The 15,513-nt window shown below is 48.1% G+C and overlaps 2 protein-coding genes across 3 annotated transcripts; both read left to right on the top strand.

Annotated features, from left to right (window-relative positions):
• Positions 1 to 80: 80 nt before the first annotated feature.
• On the top strand, positions 81 to 4,414 carry CPTP (ceramide-1-phosphate transfer protein). 2 transcript variants are annotated; one of them, XR_014591611.1, is made up of 3 exons: positions 81 to 236; positions 2,858 to 3,461; positions 4,221 to 4,414. XR_014591611.1 is itself a non-coding variant. In XM_083876967.1 (2 exons), the coding sequence occupies exons 1-2, from the start codon at positions 115 to 117 to the stop codon at positions 3,354 to 3,356; spliced, it is 621 nt and encodes a 206-aa protein (XP_083733093.1). In that variant the 5' UTR covers positions 81 to 114; the 3' UTR covers positions 3,357 to 4,153. The 2 variants fall into 2 exon arrangements, 1 of the variants encoding a protein (XP_083733093.1); XM_083876967.1 differs by lacking the exon at positions 4,221 to 4,414 and having other exon boundaries at positions 2,858 to 4,153.
• Positions 4,161 to 14,113, top strand: TAS1R3 (taste 1 receptor member 3; the record flags this gene model as incomplete). Its single annotated transcript, XM_083876988.1, has 7 exons — positions 4,161 to 4,262; positions 8,207 to 8,403; positions 9,449 to 9,749; positions 10,602 to 11,381; positions 11,851 to 12,054; positions 12,149 to 12,269; positions 13,185 to 14,113. The coding sequence occupies 7 exons, from the start codon at positions 4,161 to 4,163 to the stop codon at positions 14,111 to 14,113; spliced, it is 2,634 nt and encodes an 877-aa protein (XP_083733114.1).
• Positions 14,114 to 15,513: the final 1,400 nt, after the last annotated feature.

Below are 15,513 nucleotides of genomic sequence, written 5' to 3'. Positions count from 1 at the left end.
TTGGCCCGCGGGGCGCGGCGGGTGACGGACGCGGCGCTGATTGGTGGAGCGGGCGGTGCGGGCTAAGGAAGGAGGAGGAGAAGGAGGCGGCGAAGGAGGCGGCGCCGCGGAGCGATGGCGGCGGCCGCGGGCGCCTTCAGCCTCAGGGAGGTTCTGGACGCTTTCCGCAGGTGCGTGACGGAGCAGCGGGAGGTGCTGCTGGAGCCTTACCTGAGCGGTTGGCGGGGACTCATCCGGTGAGTGCCCGGCTGGTTCCCTCCGAGAGGGGCTGTGGGCAGCGGGATGGAGTGACAGGACACTGACACGGGATATCAGGAATAAATCCGTTTCACTTTCTGAAGGAGATCCTCCACAGCAGAGCCTTGGCCCACATCAGATGATATTTTCACTGGTATATTCTATTGAGTTTTCCCAGTTAAACCCATTTAAAGCAGCGATGGCCCTTTCCAGCACTGCAGCTGACAGGACAGATGGAGAAAATTCTTTATAAGACCCCTGCGTGGCAGGACAAGGGGGAATGGATTCACACTGACAGCGAGTTTAGGTTGGAAATTAGGAAGGAATTCTTCCCTGCCAGGGTGGGGAGGGGCTGGGCTGGATTTCCCAGAATTGCTGTGGCTGCTCCATCCCTGGGAGTGTCCCTGGAGGCCCCTGGGGACAGCGGGAGGTGTCCCTGCCATGGCAGGGGTGGCTCTGGCTGAGATCGAAAGTTCCTTTCAACACAGAGCATTCTGAGAGCTGTGACCTCTGAGTTGCCTTTCCCACATGAAAACGGAGCTGCATTTCATAGACTCAGCGCTGGGGAGGGACCAAGGCCGCTGGGAGTTATTTTTGCATCCTTTGCAAGAATTTACCTCACCTTTTGGAGGCAGATTGGGGCTCTGGGTTATTTCTGCACCCTTTGCAATGGTTTAACTCACCTTTTGGAGGCAGGTTTGGGCTGTGAGTTACTTTTGCACCCTGTGCAATGGTTTAAATTCCCTTTAGGAGGCAGATTTGGGCTCTGGGTTATTTCTGCACCCTGTGCAATGGTTTAACCCACCTTTTGGAGGAGGTCTGGGCTCTGGGGCGATGCAGGAGGGGAATCCTGAGCAGGAGTCAGTAGATGGAGCTGCTGGGATGGCCAAGGGTGACCTGAGCCCTGTGTCCCCCTCTCCCCGGGTGGCTGAAATCCACCCTGGCATTTTGCCTGGGGACTGAAATGTGCGCTCAGAGGGGCTGGGCTGGATTTCCCAGGTTTGCTGTGGCTGCTCCAGCCCTGGGAGTGTCCCTGGAGGCCCCTGGGGACAGCGGGAGGTGTCCCTGCCATGGCAGGGGGGGCTCTGCCTGGGATTTGGGGTCCCTTTCCACACGGGACCTTCTGTGCTTGTGGCACTGAATTCCTGTGGGCTTTGCAAGGCTTCACCCTTCAAGGTGTGAAAAACGAGGTTCACTTTTTTGGTAAATTTTAAGAAATAAATTTAATTAAAAAATGAAGACAATTAGGAGATAAAAAAGCAAAGCACAGCTGGCTGGGTGACTCTGCACTCAGCCAAGTCCACACTTTGCTATATCAGAGACATTTGTTAAATGCCCTTTCTATTGTATCAGTTTGTGAATAGTCATATTTTTCCATAAACCAGTTTCCATATTCCAGGAACTGTTTTGCATGGTCCCTCCTTGGGTCTGCCTTTTTAGAGCATTTGTGTTTTGTGGCTGTGTCTTCATTATCACCTTTAGTTTGGGCCTTGGTCTGTGCTTTCCTCAGGTGGGAGATGCTGATAGTTGGTGTATCAATAGCAGAGTCTTCTTTACATGTTCACTGATGTTACCCTGACCAAACAGACAGTTTAAGCAGACTACATCAGTTACTACCACTATGCCTAATTTTCTAAAAGCAGAAATAAAAAACTTCTATATCCTTACCACAACATTATTAATCACATAGCACACATCTTGCAGAAAGCCAATTTTATAATATATAAATATAACAAAGGTCAGAGCCGGAAATGACAAAATGCAGTGAGAAGTGGCCGGGGAGCTGCAGCTGCTGCTCGTGGCCGGGCTCTGGGCAGGTGCAGCAGGATCCTTCCCCTGGCCCAGCAGGAGCCTTTTCTCCCCTGGGGGAAAGTCCTGCCCAGCCCTGGGGCAGCTCCCCGGGCTCAGGGGGATGTGCCGGCCCTGCTGGAGCAGCTCTGGGGGTCAGGAGTTCTGTTTGGGCTTCTCTTCTCACCACTCAGGTGGGTTTTGGGTTCTCTTTTCACCCCTGAGGTGGTTTTTGGGTTCTCTTTTCACCCTTCAGGTGGTTTTGGGGTTCTCTTTTCACCCCTGAAGTGGTTTTTGAGTTCTCTTTTCATGCCTGAGGTGAATTTTGGGTTGTCTTTTCACCCCTCAGTTGATTTTTGGGGTTCTCTTCCCCCCCCCAAGGTGGTTTTTTGGGTTCTCTTTCTCCCTAAGCTGGTTTTTGGGTTCTCCTTTCACCCTTGGGATGGTTTTTGAGGTTCTCTTTTCACCCTGGGATGGTTTTTGGGGGTTCTCTTATCACCCTTGGGGTGGCTTTTGGTTCATCTTCACCACTCAGGTGGTTTTTGGGGTTCTCTTTTCACCCCTGAGCTGGTTCTTGATTTCTCACGCCTCAGGTGGTTTTTGAGTTCTCTTTTCCCCCCCAAGCTGGTTTTTTTTTTTGGTTCCTCTTCACCTCTGAGGTGTTTTTTGGGTTCTCTTTTCACTCTTGGAGTGGTTTTTGGGTTCCTCTTCACCCCTCAGATGTTTATTTGGGTTTTTACCCCTCAGGTGTTGTTTTTAAACAAAAAAACTCTGTCCACCCCTCCAGCGCCTGACCCTCTCTCTCCCCCTTTTCTCCCCCACCTCCCTTCAGCTTCCTCCAGAGCTTGGGCACCGTCTTCTCCTTCATCTCCAAAGACGCCGTGGCCAAGGTGACTCTTCTGGAGACTCACCGCCAACGCCACAACTTCAAATCGCTCCAATCCATGGTGGAGCAGGAGCTGGCGGCGGGGCAGGCGGCTCTGCGGGCCCGGCCGGACTCGGGCTGCCGGACGGTGCTGCGGCTTCACCGCGCCCTCCGCTGGCTGCAGCTTTTCCTGGAGGGGCTGCGCTCCGGGGACCCGCGAACCTCCGTGCTCTGCACCGACGCCTACAACGCCTCGCTGGCCGCTCATCACCCCTGGGTGATCCGCAAAGCCGCCACCTTGGCTTTCTGCGCTTTGCCTTCCCGAGAGGCTTTCCTGGAGATCATGAACGTGGGCACGGCCGAGGAGGCGGTGGCCGTGCTGGGAGAGGCCATCCCCTACATCAGGGATGTCTATGGGATCACACAGGAGCTCTTCGAGAGCCACAAGCTGCTCGACCTGCCCTGACACCGCGGCGGGCCGGGGGCGGGAACGGGGGTCTGGGGGCTGGAAAAAAAGGCTTTTTATGAGGAGAAAATTGCGTTTTTTGAGGGGAAAATTGCATTTTCTGAGGTGAAAGTGGTATTTTTTGAGGTAAAAGTGGCATTTTTAGGGTGGAAAAAGGCTTTTTTTGGGTGAAAGAATGGAGTTTTGGGTTGAAAATGGCACTCTGGGGGTGAAGATGGCACTGTGGGATGAAAAAAATGGCACTCTTGTGGATGGAAAAATGGCACTTTGGGGATGGGAAAAATGGCATTTTGAGGATGAAAAATGGCAGGTTTGGGGTGAAAAATCGTATTTTTGAGGTGAAAATCTTATTTTGGGTGGGTGAAAAAGCGGCTGGACCTGCCCTGACACCGCGGCGGGCCGGGGGCGGGAATGGGGGTCTGGGGGCTGGAAAAAGGCATCAGGGGGCTGAAAAAAGGAGGCTTTTATGAGGAGAAAATTGCATTTTTTGAGGTGAAAGTGGTATTTTTTGTGGTAAAAGTGGTACTTTTAGGGTGGAAAATGGCCTTTTTGGGGTGAAAGGATGGCGTTTGGGGGTGAAAATGGCACTCTGAGGATGAAAAAAAATGGCACTCTGGGGATGGAAAAAATGGCACTTTGGGGATGGGAAAAATGGCATTTTGGGATGAAAAAATGGTATTTTGGGGATGAAAAATCGCAGTTTCGGGGTGAAAAATCGTATTTTTGAGGTGAAAATCATATTTGGGGGGGGGGGTGAATAAGCTGCTGGACCTGCCCTGACACCGCGGCGGGCCGGGGGCGGGAATGGGGGTCTGGGGGCTGGGAAACAAGGTGTTTTATGAGGAGAAAATTGCATTTTCTGAGGTGAAAGTGGTATTTATTGAGGGGAAAGTGGCATTTTTTGAGGTAAAAGTGGTATTTTTAGGGTGGAAAATGGCATTTTTGGGGCGAAAGGATGGCGTTTGGGGGTGAAAATGGCGCTCTGGGCATGAAAAAAATGGCACTCTGGGGATGGAAAAAATGGCACTTTGGGGATGGAAAAAATGGCATTTGGGGATGAAAAAAATGGCATTTTGGGGATGGGAAAAATGGCACTCTGGGGATGGAAAAAATGGCACTTTGGGGATGGGAAAAATGGCATTTGGGGATGAAAAAAATGGCATTTTGGGGATGGGAAAAATGGCACTCTGGGGATGGAAAAAATGGCACTTTGGGGATGGGAAAAATGGCATTTGGGGATGAAAAAAATGGCATTTTGGGGATGGGAAAAATGGCACTCTGGGGATGGAAAAAATGGCACTTTGGGGATGGGAAAAATGGCATTTTGGGGATGAAAAAAATGGCATTTTGAGGATGCAAAATCGCAGTTTCGGGGTGAAAAATCGTATTTTTGAGGTGAAAATCATATTTGGGGTGAAAAAAGGCATTTTGGGAGACAAAAAACTGGCATTGGGGATGAAAATGGTATTTTGGGGTGTGGAAAAATTGCATTTTCGGGGTGAAAATCGTAATTTTTGAGGTAAAAATGGTATTTGGGGGGTGAAAAAATGGCATTTTGGGGTTGAAAATGGCATTTTGGGAGAGAAGCACAACCTCGCCCCTGGTTCTCTGGCCGTGGTTATTTCCATTTTTCCTTTCCAGCCTGGAGCTGAGCACTTGGCCAAATAATTCACTTTATAAACGTGGACCAGTTCTTTTTCTTTTTAATATTTGTCAGTTTGTGTGTAGAGCTCTACAGTTGGGGGAAAAAAACCCCTAAAATTCCACTCTTTTTTTGTTTGGTTTGGTTTGGTGTTTTGTTTTGTTTGTTTTGAGTTTTTTTACTTTTGTTTGTTTGTTTCGGGGTTTTTTTGTTGGGTTTTGGCGGTTTTTTTGGGGGTGGTTTTTTGGGTTTGTTTTGTTCCCAGAAAAGATTTTTTTCTTTTCAAGCCAAACTTCAGCAGCTCCTCAACATTTCCAGCAAGATTTGTGGCCTCATGTAACAAATTTAATCACATTTAAACCCTCCTGGGAGCTCACCTGGCCACTTATACAAAAAAAAAAAACCAACAACCCACTTGGAAGCTTCACCTGCACAATTTTAATCCTTTAAATTAAAATTAATTTCAAGGAAGCTCAAAACCACCTCACTGGGGGGTCCCAGGAGCTGAAGGAAATGAGGGTGGTGGGTGTCATTACCTTAAAATAAAAATATTCCTGGAGCAGCAGCACTTTCCTCACATCCCCGCCCTTTAAATCCAGGAGTTTTTTTGCACTTGGGATGTGCAGCAGATTTTAATTTGTGCTGCACAATCCCCTCTGAAGCTGTTTGCCTCTCACTTGTGTCCTTGTGTATTTGATTTTATTTGATGAATGTGTCAAACGTCTCCAAAAAGGAGAAATCCACACTTGTACTGTAAATAAATCACTGCTTTGTCAGGCTCCACTGCAAGAGCCAAAGGATGTTCAGAGATGGGATTTATTTGAGTTTTTGGGAAGCTGGAAAAGCACTGCAGGGTCAGTCCAGGATTTCAGGGATGCCTGGGGGAATCCTACAGGCTCGTTTGTCTCTTTTTTTTTGGCCTCATGTAACTCTGAAAAATGCAGGAAATCACAATTACCTCACGGAGACTGGACTAAGTGCACATTAAATTATGTGAACAAAGTGGGTTTTTTGAGGAGTGTCTTTTGTGGGGGGTGGGATGGGATTTCCAGTGTCACCTACTCTGATTTTCCCTGGAAAAAAATGTGTTTTATTTCCCTGGAGATCAGGCCCAGCTGGGATTTCACCTGTGCAGGGAATGAAATAAATCAAATATTGTGTGTCAAGGGAAAAAAGTGGGTTTAAATCTCTTAAAATTATGGTATTCCATAATCACAAGAAAAATTTTCTCCCTTGTCACACTCGTTCTAATTATTCCTCTTAGGAATATTTAACAAAATATTAATATTAATACTGATATAATATACTATAATATATATATTATAGCTATATAATATATATCTGTAATATATCTATATAATATAGAAATATCTATATTATATAAATATAATGTACTATAGATATATCTATACTATATATTATATTTTAATATAATACATTATAGATATATATATTATATAATAATAGTTCTATAATAGATCTATATATAATATCAAAATATTTATATAATCTATATATCAATATTAATATTGATTATATAAAATACTAATATTGAAGATGACCTTGCCCAAAATTCACAATTTGTGTTTTGAACTTATTTGTAAAAGTTTTACAGTTAAAGTTGACACTTAAATAGTCCAGTGAAGGGAAAGGAGCCTTTAAAAAAATGTCAGTATGAATAAATCCAGAATTTCAGAATACATGAAACCTAAATTTCCTAACCAGAAAAAACCTAATTAAACCAGAATATCAAAATACATGAAACCTAAATTTCCTAACAAAAAACCCTAAATTTCCTGACCAGAAAAACCTAATAAAACCAGAATATCAAAATCGAATGAACCTAAATTTCCTGACCAGAAAAACCTAAATTTCCTGACCAGAAAAACCTAATAAACCTAACCAGAAAATAGATAAAACCTAAATTTCCATGCTGTGAACTTGGATTTAAACTTTTAAATTGAAATTAATATCCCAGCTCAGTGTAAGAAAAAAAAAAAAAACAAACAATTAGATCAGCCTAAAAAAAATATAAAATCAATTTTTTGAGTGAGAGTTCCCCAACCTTAATTAACTCACAAAATTAATTAAATTGTGACCCTGCAATGGCCTCTCCAGGCAAATTCCTGCCGTGCCCTGAGGGAGATTTGGTTATTTCCGTGCTGAGCTGCCCTCGAATTTAAAAAATAAATCCATAAAAATGGCTGTTTGTGTGAGACTTTCAGCAGAATCCGAGTGGGGCACCTGAGTTTTGATCACCCAGATTTCCCCAGCAGTGCCAAAGAATTTGTGAATCGCTCTGAGCAAAAGTTCCTGCCTGAGAAAAGGAGATCCAGGATGGTTTTACACACCCAAGTGCCCTCGGAGGGTATTTGGTTATTGCCCACTAAAGTTCATTTAATGAATTTTGCTAAACAAATTCCTGCCCATTACTTCAGTCCCTCCGAGCTCTATTTAAAGAGACTTTCCAGAAGAGCTGAGCCTGAATTCCCTGTTCCCTTTCCCAGATTTTTGAATTCCCCATTCCCTTTCCTTTTCCCAGATTTTTGAATTCCCTGCTGCTCTTCCTTTTCCCAGATTTTTTTTCTCCAAAATGCAGTTCCTTGGGCTTTGACTGTCCCTGAATTTCCTGATCCCCCCTCATTTTCTCAGATTTTTTTCCCCCAAAATGCAGCTCCCTGGGCTTTGTGCCTGAATTCCCTGCTGCCCTTTTTCCCTTTTCCCAGATTTTTGAATTCCCTGCTGCTCTTTTTTTCCTTTTCCCAGGTATTTTTTCTCCAAAATGCAGCTCCTGGGGCTTTGTACCTGAATTCCCTGCTGCTCCTTTTCCCAGATTTTTGAATTCCCTGCTGCTCTTCCTTTTCCCAGATTTTTTCCCCCCAAAATGCAGCTCCCAGGGCTTTGACTGTGCCTGAATTCCCTGTTCCCCTTCCTTTTCCCAGATTTTCCCCAGATTTTCTCCCAAAATGCAACTCCCAGGGCTTTGTACCTGAATTCCCTGCTGCTCCTTTTCCCTTTTCCCAGATTTTTCTCCCCAAAATGCCTTTCCCAGGCCTTTGACTGTCCCTGAATTCCCTGCTGCTACTTTTCCTATTCCCAGATTTTTGAATTCCCATCTCCCCTTCCTTTTCCCAGATTTTTCCCCCCAAAATGCAGCTCCCTGGGCTTTGTGCCTGAATTCCCTGCTGCTCTTTTTCCCTTTTCCCAGACTTTTTTCCCCAAGATGCAGCTCCCAGGGCTGTGGCTGTTGCTGAGTTTCGGCTGCGCGGCCTCTCTCAGCCCCTCGTGTCTGTCGGCGCAGTTCAGGAGACCCGGGGATTTCATCCTGGGCGGGCTCTTCCCCTTCGGCAAGGACACGGTGAACCTGACGGCTCGATCAGAGCCCACCCTGCTGCTCTGCGAGAGGTGAGGGCAGCGGGAAAGGGAAAATGGGGGGGAAATGGGGAAAAAAGAGAATGGGGAAAAGAGAAAATGGGGGGAAAAACAAAGAGAGAATGGGGGAGGAAAAAAGAGAAAATGAGGGGAAAACAAAGAGAAAATGATGGGAGGGGGGAAGAGAAAATGGGGGAAAATGAAAATAAAATGGGGGAAAAGAGAAAATGAGAGGGGGGAAAAAAAAAGTGAAAATGGGGGAATAACCGAGAGAAAGTAGGGGAAAAAAACAAGAGAAAATGGGAGGAAAAAAACCAAGAGAAAATGGGGGGAAAGCCAAGAGAAAATGGGGGAAAAAAACCCAAGAGAAAATGGGGGGAAAACCAAGAGAAAATGGGAGAAAAAACCCAAGAGAAAATGGGGGAGGAAAAAAGAGAAAATGGGAAAGAAAGAGAAAATGGGGGGGGGGAAGAGAGAATGGGGGGAAAAGGGGAAAAAGAGAAAATAGGGGGGAAAAAGAGAAAATGGGGGGGGGAAGAAAATTAGGGAAAAAAAGAGAAAGTGGTGGAAAAAAAAGGAAAGTGGGGAGAAAAAGAGAAAGTGGGGGAATAACCAAGAGAAAACGGGGGAATAAAGAGAAAATAGCTATTAACATATTCTAAAACCTTAAAATCTGAGTTTTCCACCCTGTGATATCACACACTTCTATTCAAACCACACACCCACAATCCCAGTGCTGTCACTCCATTTTGGAAACCTTTTCCACAGCCTCAGGTCAATTACACTCTTTGCTTGAGGGTCAGTTCCTTTTAGCACAGCAAGTCTGAAATTCTCAGTGCCCAGGGTTCCAACACTGCTCCTTCTCCTGGGAAGCTCCAAGGAGATTTTTGCTGGCAAGAAAAGCTGAATTAAATTGGAAAGGTGCTCACACTCAGAGCAAAAAACTCCCAAGTGGGTCCAGGGCTGCTCTGCTGACAGTGGAATGTCTTGCTTGGCCACAAAGGTGCCAGAATGTCAAAGGAGGAGGTGACAAAGGCCATGGCACTGCTGATGTCACTGCTGTCCCCTCTGCCCTCAGGTTATTCATGGACGGGCTGATCTGGGCTCTGGGCATGAGGTTCACCATCGACCAGATCAACAACTCCAGCTCCCTCCTGCCGGGGATCACTCTGGGCTACGACATGTACGACACGTGCTTCGAGCCGCTGGTGGCCCTGCAGCCCAGCCTGCTCTTCCTGACCCGCAACGGCACCACGGGCATCGGGGTGCTCTGCAACTACACCGAGTACCAGCCGCGCGTCACCGCCGTCATCGGCCCGCACCAGTCCGACCTCTGCCTGGTCACCGCCAAGCTCTTCAGCTCCTTCCTCATACCGCAGGTAAAAGTGTCTTGGGAGAAGCAGGAATTCTCCTTTTTAGGGTCAGGTAATGAAACAACCTCCAGGATTGATGTTTGATATGGATATCAAACATCAGTTTGATATTTGTGCGTCCCTCTGTGTATCCCAGCACTCTGGTCACTGCCAAGCTCTTCAGCTCCTTCCTCATCCCACAGGTAAAAGTGTCTTGGGAGAAGCAGGAATTCTCCTTTTTAGGGTCAGGTAATGAAACAACCTCCAGGATTGATGTTTGATATGGATATCGAGCATCAAATATATCGATATTTGATATTTGATCCCTCCTCTGGGATCTCTCCTCTGTGTATCCCAGCACTCTGGTCACAGCCAAGCTCCCTGGAGAAGCAGGAATTCTCACTTTTAGGTTGAGGTAATGAAATAACCTCCAGGATTGATATTGGATTTGAATATCGAGTATCAATTTGATATATGTGCATCACTCTGTGTATCCCAGCACTTTGGGATCTCTGTGTATCCCAGCAGTCTGGTCATGGCCCAGCTCTTCAGCTCCCTCCTGATCCCACAGGTAAAAACCTCCCTGGAGAAACAGGAATTCCTGCTTTTAGGTTCAGGTAATGAAACAACCTCCAGGACTGATATTTGACCACAAATATCAAATATCAGCCTGCACCATCTCCTGTATCTCCCCCTGTAGCTGAGGCTGTGCCTGAACAAAGCTCCTGATGCATCTCCCAGCAGTCCCATCCCAGTCTGTCCCAACAAACTCAAATTTGGACACTCCAGCCTGACCTGTTTTGTCTCTGTCCAGGCCAGGAGTTAACCCTTACTCTCCCAAAGCCCATCACAGCCCCTTCCCCTCTGCTCCACCTGCAGGTGAGTTACGGGGCCAGCAGCGAGACCCTGAGCAACACGGAGCTCTACCCGTCCTTCTACCGCACCGTGCCCAGCGACAAGAACCTGGCCGAGGCCGTGGTGCTGCTGCTCAACCAGTTTGGCTGGAACTGGGTGGCCACGGTGGGCAGCGATGACGAGTATGGCCGGGGAGCCCAGAGCCTGTTCCTGAGCATGGCCGGCACCAACAACATCTGCATCGCCTTCGAGGGGCTCATCCCCACCGACCTGGCCGAGCCCAGCGCCAGGAAACAGCTGGAGGACACGGTGAGGGCCATCAACAGCACCAAGGTCAACGTGGTGGTGCTGTTTGCCTACAGCCTGCCAGCCCAGGCCCTGCTGGAGCACAGCATCAGGATGGGGCTGGGCAAGAAGGTCTGGATTGGCACCGAGGCCTGGATCCTGTCGAGCATCACGGCCTCCATCCCCAACGTGCAGAGCATCGGGACAGTGCTGGGCTTTGTCATGAGGGCGGGGATAGTCCCTGGTTTCCAGGAGTACGTGGCCGAGCTCTTCAGCTCCGTGGCACAGGAGGAATTCTGCCGGAGGTCCAAGGAGCTGAGCCGCCTCATGAACCCCGAGGTGCTGGACACTCACTGCCAGCAGTGTGACCAAGTCACCCTCAGGGACATCTGGGCCACGCTCAGTGTCACCACAGTGCAGCCCGTGCACGTGGCCGTGTACAGCGTGGCCCAGGCCCTGCACAGAGCCCTGGGCTGCACCACCAAGAGCTGCCCCAAAACAGCCATCAAGTCCTGGCAGGTGAGGAAACATCCCAGGGGCAGAGGGTTGGGTTTTGTCACATCACAGCCAGGTTGTCACAATCTTAGCCCACCTAATCCAACTGATTTTGGATTACAGAATTGTCAGAGTCTTAGCCCACCTAAGGGATAATGGATTTTGGATTGCAGAATTTTCAGACAACTGATTTTGGCTTGCAGAATTGTCACAGTCTTAGCCCACCTAAGGGACAATTGATTTTGGCTTGCAGAATTGTCACAATCTTAGCCCAACCAAGGGATAGTTGATTTTAGATTGCAGAATTGTCTCAATCTTAGCCCACCTAAGGGAGAACTAACTGATTTTGGCTTGCAGAATTGTCACAATCTTAGCCCACCTAAGGCATAATGGATTTTGGATTGCAGAATTTTCAGACAACTGATTTTGGCTTGCAGAATTATCCTCCTCCAAACAAGAACCAAAATCCATTTTGATCTTGTTCCCTCCCCAGCTGCTGCACTTCATGAACAACCTCCCGTTCGAGGTGACGGGCCAGAGCTTCAGGTTTGACCAATCCCACAGCACAAACACTGGCTACAAACTCATTTTCTGGGCCTGGAGGGACGGCAGCCTGACCCACCTGCCCGTGGGGGACTATGACCAGACCCTGTACATCCGTAGGACTCAGATCCAGTTCCACACCGCAGATAAGAAGGTAAAAAAAAACATGGCACAGCTCATCCTGATTTGTTTGAGATGAAAATTCTCCCTGGAGGTGCCTGGCTGATGTTGGTTGCTGCCTTTGCCAGGAGCCCACATCCGAGTGCTTCAGGCGCTGCGAAACAGGACAGTTCAGAAGAATAAAAGGGTTCAACCTCTGCTGCTACGACTGCACTGACTGCTCAGAAAACACCTTCTGGAGCAGCACAGGTGAGGTCTGGGGGATTGGAAGGGTTTAACTGGATTATTCTGTCTCCTGGATGAGGTGAGGATGAGCTGGGAGCTCTCCTGCACAAGCCACAAGCACTGCCAGGTGTTCCCCTCCCTGTTCTGCTCTTCACTGGGGAAGGCTGAGCTGGAACAGAGACTGGGCAGAGCTGGAGAATAAAGGAGAGATTTATTAAAAGGGCTTTTAAGATACACCTTGGGCAGGACAAGAGCCTGGCCAGGGCTACACCCAAGGTGGACCCAAAAATGGGCACAAAATGGATCAAAAAATGGGCACAAAATGGACCCAAAAATGGGCACAAAATGGACAACCGGTCACAAGGTCTCACACTTTTATAAGTTTTGGTCCATTTGTATATTGGGGTTTAATTGTCCAATTACAGCTTCAGGTTGTGTGGTCCCATCCTTCTTGTTTTCTCTCTTCACCCTACCAGGGTTTAAGCTTTTGGGCCTGAAATCTTGCACCCATTGTCCTTTCCCCATCAGGAAAAGGATTTGTTTTGTGTCCCTGCTGTGTGCAGAGCTGAGTGACACTGACTGTGAGCTCAAAACTCACCCCTGGGCAGCACAGAACATGAAATACAGGAAAGATAAAACACCAGGACAATATTTATGTTTTATCTGCAGAGGTAGCAGAGAGGGATATGATGAAATTCTGGGGGTGTGGGTCGAAGACAGGTGTAGGATAAAATTCTGGGATTCTCAAGGGAAACAGAGGCAAGAAACACAAGGATCCTTCAGGGAGGAGGAGGGTGGAAAACCAGAGTGTGAACTACCACAAGCTCTGGAGACCCAACACACCTTGGAGGGAGGGAAAACACCACCCAAACCACCCTGTAATCCCTGTATAATCCATCCCCGAGGTCTGTGGGTGCTGAGCAGTGTCTCCCTTTGCAGACAGCACCGGCTGCTCCCCGTGCCCGCAGCACCAGTGGGCCCCCGCCCGCAGCACCCGCTGCTACGACCGCACCGAGAGGTTCCTCTTCTGGGACTCGGCCCTGGCCGTGACCTTGGTGACAATAATGGCCCTGACTGCCCTCCTGATCTGCGGGACGGCGCTGCTCTTCCTCAAACACCTGCGGAGCCCCCTGGTCCAGGTGTCCGGGGGCGGCAGGAGCCTCTTCACCCTGTTGATGCTGCTGCTGCAGAGCCTCAGCTGCTGCCTGTACGTGGGCAGGCCCAGCGCGGTGCTCTGCAGCCTGCAGCAGCTCTCCTACGCCTTCTGCCTCAATGGCTGCTTCTCCACCTTTGTCCCCAAGGCTCTGGAGATCACCCTGCTGACAGAATTCCCCCGCCGTGCCCCGAGGCTGCTGCAATGGGTGACCCACGGCCGGGCCTGGCTGCTGGTGGCCGCCTCCCTCCTCGTCCAGGCGCTGCTCTCCTTCTGTCACCTCCGCCTGGGCCCCGATTTTTTGGTGGCTGATTATAAATCCCTGCCCAGCGAGGTGCTGCTGGTGTGTGGCACCCAGTCCTGGACTGCCTTTGCCCTTCTCCACGGCTACAACAGCTGCCTGGCCTTCGCCTGCTTCCTCTGCACCTTCATGGTGCAAACCCCGGCCAAGAGGTACAACGTGGCCAGGGGCATCACCTTTGCCACTCTCATCTTCTTCGTCATCTGGATCTTCTTCCTGGTGATTTTTGCCACGCTCAGGACGGTCCTCAGGCCTGTCACTCAGATCTGCACCATCCTGGCCACCACCCTGGGCATCCTGGCCAGTTACTTCGTGCCCAAGTGTTACATCCTGGTGTTCAGGCCTGACCTCAACACGGGGGATTTTTGCCAGAACCCCGGGGAGGAGGAGCCAGAGGAGGTGAGCAGAGAGTAAATCGCAGCCTCTGTCACCTGCTCCTCGAGCAGAACCTGGATTTTAAGGAGGAAATCCTGTTTATGAGCAATTTGTGTCCCCAGGCACAACCACATATGAACTAGAGCTGTGAAAGGACAAGGCTTAGAGGCTGAAGTCCAGAGGAGCAGCCTCCATCCTCTCTGGGAACATCTTTCAGCCCCAAAAAGGAGCCAAAAAAATAGGTTCAGTTAATGGAAAAACCTCTAGAAATTATATTTTACATCAATCTCTCAAGTGTGGCAATGTGAGGCACTCTGTAGCTCCAGGCACAATCAAAAATGAACAAGAGCTGTGAAAGCACAGGGCTTGGCAGGTGAAGTCCACAGGATCAGCCTCCATCCCCTCTGGGAACACCTTTCAGCCCCAAAAAGGAGCCAAAAAAAGCTTCAGATAATGGAAACAACCTCCAGCAATGATATTTTACATCAATCTCTCAAGTCTGGCAATGTGAGGCACTCTGTGGCCCCAGACACAATGACATATCAACTAGAGCTGTGGAAGCACAAGGCTTAGAGGCTGAAGTCCAGAGGAGCAGCCTCCATCCCCTCTGGGAACATCTTTCAGCCCCGAAAAGGAGCCAAAAAATAAGTTCAGTTAATGGAAACAACCTCCAGAAATGATATTTTACAGTATCATTTTGATAAATGATATTTCAATGATATTTTACAATTTTACAATCTCCCAAGTGTGGCAATGTGAGGCAGCAGCACTCCCCTGTGAACACTGCTGGTAATTTCCTTTTCTCCTTAAAGAAAAGCTCCAGGAATCCTTTCCCAAGCCCTGTGAGGATTTTCAGATCTGTCCAATAAAAGAGAAGTCAAGAGGACATTGTGTGACAGCAGCAGCTGTGTGTGTGTGACACAAAGCGGGAATTACCCATTCAAATCCCAATTTGTGTTCCATGGAAATCAGGGAAAGAGGGACATGGAAATGAGCTCTGTGCAAATCACACTCTGCAGAGGCACAGCCAAAAAACAGGCAAAAATCACCAAAACCTTCACTTTGCTGCCAGCAGTACCAACTCAATACCCAGCCACATCACCAAGATTTTTCTTTTCCCCACTCATGTTGACAAGTAACTATTCTGCTCTTTTATTCCTTATAAGTTTTTATATTTCTGTTCTTTTATTCCCTAGATTAATTTTTTTTTCATCTTTCCACTGTGTGTTACTGGAGTTTAATCAGTCCAGCTCAATTAAAAGAATTTGCAAGTTATTCTAAACCAGTGAATATTTTCATTCTTAAAAAAAAAAAAAAAAATAAAGAACTTTCTGGTGCACAGCACCACTTGTTCCCATTTTTTTGTGCTCACCTCCATCCAAAATTATTCCTCAAAGTGATTAAAAAACCCAAAAATCTGACCTGGAGCCTGGAATTCT

Source organism: Zosterops lateralis (genome assembly GCF_965231275.1).
Source record: "Zosterops lateralis genome assembly, chromosome: 22".
Taxonomy (NCBI): domain Eukaryota; kingdom Metazoa; phylum Chordata; class Aves; order Passeriformes; family Zosteropidae; genus Zosterops; species Zosterops lateralis.
The sequence above is the reverse complement of the archived record's forward strand: the minus strand, read 5'-3'. Positions and strand labels throughout refer to the sequence as shown.